This window comes from Mytilus edulis, chromosome 10, assembly GCF_963676685.1.
Source record: "Mytilus edulis chromosome 10, xbMytEdul2.2, whole genome shotgun sequence".
Lineage (NCBI taxonomy): Eukaryota > Metazoa > Mollusca > Bivalvia > Mytilida > Mytilidae > Mytilus > Mytilus edulis.
In genome coordinates, this window is record NC_092353.1 from 30,719,737 (window position 1) to 30,731,414 (window position 11,678).

Genomic DNA, 11,678 nt, shown 5'->3' on the forward strand with positions numbered 1-11,678 from the left:
CTTTATTTTTTATGGTTGTTATACCTGAAGATTCAGTTGTTTCTTTATGTATGACCAAAATCTTTTTGGGTTCTTGTATAAATCTGCACTGACTATATCTTGCATGCATTTTGTTTCTGCTCGTCTCGGCTCTCGTTGAAGTTCAGCTTTGATGTTTTTATACCTTTTCCAGTCCTTTGGTGAGTTTTTTTGTTTTGTTTTAGGGTAAGCTCTTTGTTTCTGTTTGCTCAACCGTCTTATTTGGGTATTCATCCAAGGGTGGCTCTGTTTATCAAGTGATGTTTTTGTTGGTACGTATTTTTCCATAGATTCTTTATAATTTGTTTTATTGATGTCCGCATGTTGTTGATATCATCAAGTTATTCCAGAGTTTGATGGTATAGTTAGGAATAATGATTGTCGTTAATGATTGGCTGAATTATGTCTACGCTAAGTCCAAATTATTCCAGAGTTTGGTTTGTTTCTAGGGAGCATACAGAAAGAAAATTGATTGTCCCCTGTACTATATATATTTTTGACCATAAAAATAATGTTTAAAACAACCATTTGTGTCATATATTGACTTCAATGATATTTTTCGTGTTTTCGTCCTGATAAATTTACTCAATATACATGTGACACTAGTTATAAAAAGAGTTCAAACCACAATTAGAAAAAAAACCAGTTTCCAGATATATTTTGATACATTGTAATTGAGATGTTGGTTTATAAGTTGCACGTTTAAAAACTTTTTTGGTAGAAATTATATGCAAAAAGCTATACAATCTCTTGCCTATATTAATCATCCATATAACAAAATAAAAAAAATGATGTACTAGTATACAGCAAAACGGTTGTCGACTTATTATTGTGGTTATTTTCTTTTTTCTGCATCTTTCAAAGAAAATTTAAATATCATGTGTAGTCAGCAGCAGGGGTGAAAATATGTTTAAAAAAAAAACTTTAAAAATGTCAGTTGAACAACCCTTTAATTTAAGGATGTACTTTGGTGAGGTTTTGGAATTTGTGTCAAATGTTCGAACTCCTTGGTGTTTTTCCATACAATACAATGTAAAATATTTTGCCCCATAACACCCATTTATTTTTTCATATAAGACTTTGAAGCTTATGAAAGGTCATTTACCAAAATTTTAGAAGATTCTTAATTTTCTTTCTTTTGCTTTGAGAACTAATAGTACCTATGCAAATATAAGGTAAAAGTCCGAGTCAGCCTTTTCCCGCCATATTTTAAATCTCAAATATCTCGAAAAGAAGGTCCATGACCTATCAATATTTTTAGCTAATTTTTATCCTTAATTGATGCTCTAACAGCTTATAGTATCAATTTTAACTTCTTAATTTATTAATTTTCACCTAACCTCACCTAAGTACATCCTTAAGGAAACTGTTTGTATATTTATGTAAATATTATCTCTGAAGGTCAATACTCGCTTTGTTTGTAACAGATGAGGTAAATACATCTGATCTGTTTTCCAAATCATAACTCTAAATTCTAAACTGTAATGGTGAATTCGTAAAGAAAAATGAATAGATCTGAACGTTAACATCCACTAGGTTCCTGGCTTGCCCATACACTTCCCATTCATTACTGTTCAAAAGAAGGGAAATAGGAGAGGAATTCAAACTTTTAAGTAATTAATTGTGGTGAAATTAAATTTGTTTTGAAACGTTCTTGTTCACGAGTGAAAATTCATATGTAAAGTTTAAATGTTGCTGACCTGTTGCTAGAGAAAAAACTTAATGAAGCGTAATCTCAGTCTTTTTCCCCGACAACCATTCCACTCATAACAGGCCAATAAAACAAATTATCATATTTTTTTCTGTATGAAATAGATACACAATAGTTTGACTATTTTTCAAATTGCGGCAAGCGTTGAACTAATTGACCGGTCAATCGTTTCAAACTATTGGACCTCGACGAAACTATTTGACCGCAAATGTTATTGTATTTCGTGGAATTTCAATGTATCATGCTAGGGTTGACGCCCGAGCAGGACTTAGCCTTGTCATATGAAATAATTTAAATGTTTAACAGTATGGTTAACTTGTGTTTCTGTTTTTCATATTACGATAGTTGATTTAGCCCCGACATGTATTGTCTGTTGTCTCTATCGGTAAAATAAAACACTTACTGACGTGATAGTATATGATAAATTCGTAGAATATACTAATTTAAGTTTATTGTCCCCTCGAATACAACTATTGCATTCGGCTACTACTCAGAGAACTCTCGCAATGTTTGACTGGATAAATAATCAGAGATAGATATTAGGTTGAAGAACTAAAGCCTTATTTCTTTATCAGTCTTTCATAATCATTATGCCTTAATTCTTTCGACACTTGACATTAAACGTAGCATGAACTTCATTTTCAAACATACGCGGAACGTCAAATTTGATATTTTCTTATTTTAAATAGCTATATTCAACTTGAGAAAGAGTGAAATACAAGAGGCATATATACACATACATGTCTATATATATCTCTTGTAATACCAACAATCCGAAGTATAATGTATACTTGAAAATCAGTGTAAAATTGGACTAACACCTGAATTCTTAGGCAAGCCGAATTCTTATCATTATTATATGCAACTGACCAAGGTATGGAATTATTCATACCATACGGGACTATTCAGGAACCACAAATGTAAGATATACTGTTCCCAGGACTATTATACTAAGGCCCTAATCATACACTATGTTCTAGATACCATCCACAAAAACAAATTCAAGAAACATTGCTACAAATCATTCTCTTAAATGCTATACAAGTTGAATATTTTTTCTCATATGGTTAATACAGAGACATGAAATATCTACCTGTTACAATTATATGTCTGTGGGTATAATATTAAAATTTTACTTTGTAGTAATTCAGCTACATTGATAGTATTGTTCGTTTTGTATGGGATTCTGTCATTTGTATCAACATAACGACTGGTTCGTTTTACTGTTTTCCCTATCTTCTATGCACGGTTACGATATTAGAACCAGATAATACCTACGACGATGTCACTGTCAGGGTTGAGAAGGCCAGTGTGCTTAATTCCTAAATTTGCTTTATGTATTGGTCGGTCATTAACAGTTCCGATATGTGCGAAAAGAAGAAATGTTCCGAAAATAATGTCTGTCCAAAAATTCTCAGCATCGGTTCCTAAACCAAAGAAAGAAACGTAAGTTCAGTTGCCGGTGGGGTTCATTCGCTGACATTGCGTAATCCCTATCTTAGAAAATTCTATAATTTTTTGAAAACATTGGTTCAAAATTCAAGGTCAGTTTAAAGTTATACATGTATGGAGTTTTTTGGAGAAAAAAAGTTTGTTTCCAGTTTTTGCCATTTTGGAGAAAAAATTTATTTGTTTTTGACTCTGAGAAAAAAATTTGTTTGTTTCACCCTCAGCTGCCACTATCTGTTATGCTTTCGCCTTGTCGCCCCAAAAAAAAGATTGTTTTTCGCCAGGCGAAAATAAAAGTTTGTCTGGGGAAAAAATCCATAGCCCCTCCAGTAAATCAAATGGTTGCTGCCTTAGGTCCTTATGTTATTTTTTGTCTAATTGCAGATGGTCTGCAAATAGTTAAAAAATAACATAAGGACCTAAGATTATTTTTTGACTAATTGCGGATGGTCCGCAAATAGTTAAAAAATAACATAACGACCTAAGAGCTACGGTTCCGCAGCTATAGTGGCTAGTGCCTTGTGGACTTCAATATTGTTTTATAAGTCATATTACTTTATTAGTTTAAATATACTAAGTAACATATGTACATTGTGGGTCTCATAGTGGTCTAAGTGTGATGTGGGATCGACAATTTTTTGTAAGGGTGACACGTGAAATACAAATTATTGTATTCAGGTACCTCCTGTTTTTCCTATTCATTTAATGTAATGAAATCTACAAAAGCGCACATTCTACTTGTAATAACAATGTTTAATGATAGCACGTGTTTTTTTAGTTAAAAAATCAAGCTTATTTCAAGTCTAATTTGATGCATAACTCACAACAAAACAATTCCTTTGTTCACCAATCCATACCTTGATCATCAATTATGAGATGACAAAAAGATACATGTACATGTATGTTAATCACTTAGGAATTAAAATTCAATGAATAAAAATTTTCAATAGGTGAACATAATTCAGTTATGTTCAGTTACACCTGGATCATTTAGCTTGGTCAATTGATTCCTAAACAAAGATTTGTATGTTTTTTCCAGTTCTAGAAGACACAAGGCTTCACTTTATATTCATGTTTTGTATTTCCTAAAATACTTTTAATAAATATTTACAAATTCTACTGATGCAGTTATGACGTGCCCTTTTGTAATTTTCATGCCATAAATTAAAAAAGGAAACCCCATTTAAACTGGGTTTGTTTTACACCAGAAAACAGGGACGTTCCCTGAAAGCAGGGAATTCATGTACATGTATCCCACATTTCCTGACTTGTGCCCAACCTGTTTAAAGACAAAGTAGATAGATTTTAAAGAACGAGTCAGACCATTTTTACTCAAGGTCTTCAAGATTTTATCCTTTAAACAGGAACAGAGGTTAGACACAAAGCAAATCAAGATGCACTCAGCGGGTTGAAAGATGCTTCAGTTTTTTTTTTATTTTCAAAACAGACCACCCTTGCACACAAACAAATCATGTGGCAAAGCATTTTGTTTGTTTTCCTTGATTCCGTATCATGTAGACGCTTCAATTCAAAAATACCTTGATTTAAAACGCTCGTTGACTACAGCATCGGAAAGGTATCACCAAAACCCAACGCTCGTTGACTACAGAATCGGAAAGATATCACCAATAACCAACATACATTTGTAGCATCAAGAAATGGCCAATAAATTTTTTCGGGTCGCGGTGATTTTACCGGGTCAGTCAGGTGAGGGGAAACAAACAATATTTTATTTTTGACCTGACATGATCATTTATTACTATCAATACTTTCTAATTTTAATCAAGGCTAATTAGTTGTTGGACAGCTGAAATATACCTGTTCAGGTGACAGATAAACTATTTTCAGTACCGGACATCGTATAAATAGATCGGTCTATTTAAAGTTATTTTCATACATTTCAGCGGTTTGATTTAGTCCAACAGATTAAAATTATAATAATTACATTTATAAACATGAATTGATGAAATTTTTGAAAGGTTTTATATGAAAAATCGTCAGAACTACGTTGTACAATGTATGAACGCGAACACGTGTGTGCATCTGCACAGGTGGGAAATTTAATGATGCATCCTACAGTGCTACATTTCTTCAAAAATGCTAAAATTATCATTGATACCTGTATCTAACGTTCATTTCAAGTATTTTGTTGAAGAAATCACGGGGAAAGAGTTTCTTCACTCAGTCATGCTTTGTAAATGTGCACAGATTTTACATATATATATCTGTTTCTGGTCCATGTTTTTTTTATAAATTTCATGTTACAAAACTTTGAATTATTGGAAAAACTAAGGATTTTCTTATCCCAGGAATAGATTACCTTAGCTGTATTTGGCACAGCTATTTGGAATTTTTGGACCTCAATGCTCTTCAACTTTGTACTTGTTTGGCTTTATGGAAGTACACCACTAATTCATGGTCCCATTGCTTTCTATGTTAAATTCCTCCATTTCAAACAGGCACACCTCTTTCGTTTTAAGTTCAAATAAAGTGACAATCATTGCATGTCAAAGCAACACTTTATGGTGTCTTCTACTGAAAAAAACAACATACATTTAATGGCATATAAGAAAGAACTGGTTCCCAGAACTTCGAATGTACCAAAACAGGTACTTCAGATCTGACAAACAGATAAAATGTACCCTCTTTTTAAAATTTGGTGCAGTTTTTTTAATATTTAAAATTAAAAGTCGATAAGTGTTCTACAATGATCACCAGTCCTTCAGCTTTCATTTGATGCCAAAAATACCTAAATGTCCTACATATTTTGAAAGTTACACTCATGCGTAGGAACTATTTTGTGTTAAAAATGTACTACTTTCTGGTAAGTGCTTTCTGGCCGGGCCCGAATTAGTGGTGTTACACCTTAAAACTATTTTGAACTGAGTGTCACTGATAAGTCTTATGTAGACAAAACGCGCGTCTGGCGTATTAAATTATAATCCTGGTAGCTTTGATAACTATTACCATTGTCAAGTCAACATCCATTTTAGGAAAATGTGATTTTAAAAACAAAAGTAAAGTTTTTGACAACGTCATTTTGCACAAATAAAGAGTCTAAGGCAGATATGAGCACGCTGATGTGTACACTTCGAATGATGCACTGCCAATTAACAGTTTATGTCAGAACATCAAATTCATATCAAAGTAAAGTTTAATATCGTTTTTTTTTAATCTAATGTAAATCACTGGAATGGCCATCTGGTTACCATAATTGCCTTTTGTAACTTAGTCTTAAGGGATTAAAATTGGGATCAGATATAAAATGTCTGGCTGGCTCAAATATTTTTTGGAAGCCCTGTTATAGACTTATTTTGATTAGGGTTGTCACAAAATATAAGGTCCTTCATAATATAAGTTCAACATATTCAAAGTGGAAGAAATATTCTGTTATATTATTTCAAATGGAAAAAATATTACAGAATTTGTTCTTTACCATGTTTACGGTATAACTGATATAGAATATTTGTTCCAACATGAACAGATAATTTAGAATTGTTTATAACAAAGATTTCAGGGGTTCTTCTGTAAGGTGGAACAAACATACATTGAAAGTAATTTTCCCTAAATGATCTTGTTCACCAATTTACAAAAATATAAATATCAAAGAAACATAAATTGGCTCCTTGCCGTTGAAAGAGTTTATTTTTCAATTAAAGAATTTTGGGCCTGGTTGCACAAACTGCATATAATCTGCAACTACCACGTGCACTTTTTGTTTGGAATGTCAAGCAGTCATACAATAAGGAACAGTGGAACCTATTTTGTGTAATCAGCCCCCTGTAGGTTTCATCCAAGATTCATGAAACTTCATCAAAAGATTGAACTCACAACAAAGTTGGCAATTTTTTTGTTGCTTAAAATTAAAGAGAAGAATGACTTACATGTACATTTTGACTTATAGAATATATAGTTTATTTTTTACCTTTCAGAGACTGAACCAACCAGGAGAAAGGGAGGTTCCAACCCCATACATGTATGTCCCCATTCAAATGCAAAAAAAGGGGAGATTCCAAACCCATAAACCCCGCCCCCCCCCCCCCCCCAAACCCCTCCTGCCCTTTGGAGATCCTTACTGCTTTTCCTTGTCACTTTCAGAAGATTAAGAACTGAACCCACCCAGACCACACTTTGAGTTGACTACTAGTAGTACCCATCAAAAATTTTCTAAATTTTTTTTTAAGTATTAGTGAGATATGTTGTTGAATCATAATTCCATACATTATTGTTTTTTACAGAATTTGTTTATACTTTATGGATAGAGATGGGGACCGTATAACAGTGAATGCTGGTGTGGGCAGTAACCTTCTAGATGTGGCCATAGATAATGATATAGAATTAGAAGGTATAACAATATTTAGTATGAATAAGTGGTTAAATTTTATATTTTCAGAGTGTCACTATGTTTCAAGTTAACTGATGGTTCAGAACATACAGCTACGGCCAAAGTTGGTGATAATCTACTAGATATCATAATAGATAATGATATTGATGTGGATGGATTCGGTTTGTACATAATTTAATTATACATGTTGTACATAGTCAAATACATGTAATAATTTATTGTTTAAAAACATAAACATATACTATAAAATTGAGAATGGAAATGGGGAATGTGCTAAAGAGACAACAACCCGACCAAAGAGCATAAAATAGCAGAAGGCCACCAATGGGTCTTCAATACAGCAAGAAAATCTAGTATGTTGAGCTCAAAATATATAGATAACTACTCATTCATTGTCATTAAATATGAAATTTAACCACTTTGAGAATTTTAAAATTGTATAATCTTTTCATGAATTTATCAATTATGTTCAGTCTTTTATTTAATGTGGAAGGTCCTTGTTCTTTCCATTCATTCTGGCTTCCTTAACAAATAAAAACTTGTCGCCACAATATAGTCTCAAAATTGTGTGCTGAAATTGGTGTTAAACACCATCAGTTAATCAATTATTCGAAAATTCCACCATTTAATTGAAAATGTATTGCTAGGACATGTAGGACATGGGTTCCTACAATAGAACACTATTTAAAGACCCATTGGTCAATTAGACTTTCAAAGAGTTTTGACAGCTTCTGACATTCAGAGGGACAACTTGTCAATGTCTAATCAAAATCTTTATCCTTGTGATTAGAAGAAAATAGAGTAGAAATTATAGCACACAAATAAACACTTGGTTACTGAGAATATTTTATACAAGTTTGAAAAACAGCGCTTCATTGACAAATTAATTATATTAATGTTCAAAATAGAATGTCATGATCTTAATACTACATCATTATTAACAGTAGGTCTTCATGAAAAATCACACCATTTACAATAACAAGTATTATTTGTCAGACTTACTTGTCATTATTTATTTGAAAAAATCAATTTATGAACAGGTGCTTGTGAGGGAACCCTGGCGTGCTCAACTTGTCATTTAATCTTCAAGCCAGATCAATACGAACAAATCCATGAAAAACCTACAGACGAAGAACTTGATATGTTGGATCTAGCTTTTGGTTTAAGTGATACGTAAGTGATAATATAAATAACAAACTTGGTCAATACTAAAATGTTGTATGGGGTTCCTGGAATGGTAAAAAAATCAGAATTTTATGTAAGATATCACTGCTAATTAAATGAAAAATGTTAAAGAGAAATAGAACGTGGAAAATCTTTATATAAAGTATATATTATAATGATATACATTTGTACAAGCTAACATATATGATCAAAATCATAACTAAGATTTCGACAAAGTAACCTTAAGTACACATTATTGCACTCTTTGTCTTGTTAAAAATCTACTCTGCAAAAACTAATGGATAATTTGTAACATAGTTGATATGAATTAAAAAAGATCAGTTATATTCAGTCTACAAATGCAAATTTAAGTATTTAACAGAGAACAACTTTTTTGTATTTCCAGGTCAAGATTAGGTTGCCAGGTGATAGTAACTAAGGAAATGGATGGTTGGGAGATAGAGGTGCCCTCTGGTGTTGCTGATGCTAGAGGATGACCCTTGCTTATCTATAGGTCTTTTAACTGAACAATTTGTAATAAATATTGTTATAGTATTGTAATGTGCAGGTGGCATTCATTAGTGTGTCATAATACTACAGGCTATACAGGGCATATTAAAATCAATGATTAACGTGTCTGTTTTGAATGTCCAATCATTATCAATATGTAATTTATCATCAATTCTCTCATTTATAACGGTGTCATTGTAAGATTTTTTAACGGCATTCTTGACCCATTGTGTGCCAATTTTTTCGGCTGGGATTTACTAGCTATATGCTGATTAGCAGATGTCTAGTTTGATATGTCTATTATGAATTATTTAATTGAGTTAATGAATATTGTAGCTTTGCAAAAAACTTAGGAGATCTTAAAGTATGAGAAATTAAAGAAATAACTTTCTTTGAGCCTCTAGTTATTTTATAATTACCAGTTCCTAAGGTTGTTTTTTTTTTGTTAATATTTATGTACAGGATCCTAGGTTTTAGAAATGAGAAACATGTATAATTCATACATGTAAGAAAAAAAAAGGGCCCCAGTAGCCAAATGGTATATTTAGTTCATCTGCAGAAATCACTAGCCTGTCAATACTGAGGTTGTGAATTTGAACCCCCCTAGTGGCAGGTGGATTCACCTATCTTATTTGTTAGTAAGTTTTCCTGCTGAAGGTAGGGTGTTCTCTACAGGGAATCCCGATTCCTCCATCAATAAAATATAGCCACAAAGAGTGCTAAAAGTGACATTAAATACTAGCAATCAATCAATGTAAGCAAACTGTCTAACTGCTTCTAGATATTAAATGTTTAGCAGAAAATCTGGAAAAAACATGCGTGAAATGACTTAAACTGACTGGGATTGAGTCTTGTCTCCCCTTATGATTCATATTGAATTAGTGGAGATCAGTTCTGAAATCTTTTTAAAAATTGTAAAAACATGTATCTGATTATTCTGCTGGTTAGAAAGACAATCATGTTATATATGTGGTAGACCTTCATGGGTTTATATAATTTTCAAAGGACAATTTGTTCATGTTCCCTTCATCTCCATTTTCATGGACCTATTGTTTGTAAAATTTGCTTTTCATAGATACATGATAACCATATACATTTGAATAACTTTTAGACCAAGATCATCCTGTAAGATTCTTACTTATGATAACTCGAGTATGAGCATGAGTATGTTCATGATGTCAACTGTGACATAGAAGGCAATACTAGTTAATTTGAAATATCAATTCCTGATAAGTTAAAATTAATAAATGAACTGAAGTTGTCCCCCTTTGCTCAATTTCGACCATACCAAAAGAAGTTTAACAATTTGCTGCAGCTTCTTTTATTTTGAATTCAGTTGTAATATAAGTCAGTTTAACTGTATTTTAAATTATACATTTTAACTGAATTTTATGATATTTTACTTTAAATGTTAATTTTTGGGTTCTTTTTTAGATCGGTGCTCCTTTTAGTAAATCTTTCTGAGATGAGGAGTACCTTACATTTTGATACACCTATTTAATTTTGGGGTTCACTATGGCAAACACAGGATCAATTCCAACTTTGAGACAAACATGTTTTAAAATGTGCCAATTTTTTTTTTAGGTTGAATTGCTCTTCTACTAGTTAGTGTTTGTAACAAATGATTATTTTGGCCTTCACATCAAAGTACATGAAATTTTTTCACTGTATAATTGTATTATATTGCAACTTCTACACAAAGAAGGTCACTTAGGTTTCTTAAATTACATCATGCAATTATACTTTTAGCCATTCAAAAATCAAAATATACCTGTTCAGACAATAAAAATATGTTTTATATACTTATACATGTATACTTAACATTAGAGCAGAAGAATTCTGGGTAATTTGATATATCTATTATACTTTATGTATTGCAATAATATGAAGAAGTATAAATGAAATATGTCTTGTGATCACAAACATTATAATGCAGATATTAGATGTAAACAGTTATTATTTTGTCAATAAATAATTTTATTTTATCACTTTTTTTCTGAATTCAGGTTCTAAGAATTAAAGATTCTGCCAGTGCATCAAGTCTGTTACGATATTTCTTCCCTCCAGACAGTTTGATCTAAAATTTGAAATGTAAGGTGTGCCAAACTTATAAAGTATCTAAAATTTAAATGTTGAGAGTGAAGTATTATAATACACAAGATATTGTGACAGAATTTGTTTCTCTAATGATTGTTAGACAATATTTAAACAAATTTTATCCTTCCTTTGCAAAGATTTGCATAAAGATGGTTGCTTTATATGTAACCTAATCAGGCATAATCACCTTTTCATGACGTCACAAAAGAAAAATCCAGAAAATTTGATGTCATGAATTTTGACCAAACATTTGCCGAGAACATGAACACATTTTTCTCTGGTAATGAGAACTATTTTTCCTACACCAATAGAGAAATGTGAAAAAAGCCTGAAAATGACAGATATATCTACGAGTATCATGGCCGTTTCAAGTAGATTTATCTG

General features: G+C 31.9%; 1 protein-coding gene across 2 annotated transcripts; it reads left to right on the forward strand.

Moving 5' to 3' along the window:
- Window positions 1-2,946: 2,946 nt before the first annotated feature.
- Window positions 2,947-11,182, forward strand: LOC139490875 (2Fe-2S ferredoxin-like). Of its 2 annotated transcripts, none has more exons than XM_071277962.1 (4): window positions 2,947-3,175; window positions 7,572-7,684; window positions 8,564-8,696; window positions 9,094-11,182. In XM_071277962.1, exons 1-4 carry the CDS (start codon window positions 3,012-3,014, stop codon window positions 9,182-9,184), a joined length of 501 nt encoding a protein of 166 aa, XP_071134063.1. In that variant the 5' UTR covers window positions 2,947-3,011; the 3' UTR covers window positions 9,185-11,182. The 2 variants fall into 2 exon arrangements, with proteins under 2 accessions (XP_071134063.1, XP_071134062.1); XM_071277961.1 differs by lacking the exon at window positions 7,572-7,684 and adding an exon at window positions 7,417-7,523 and having other exon boundaries at window positions 2,974-3,175.
- Window positions 11,183-11,678: the final 496 nt, after the last annotated feature.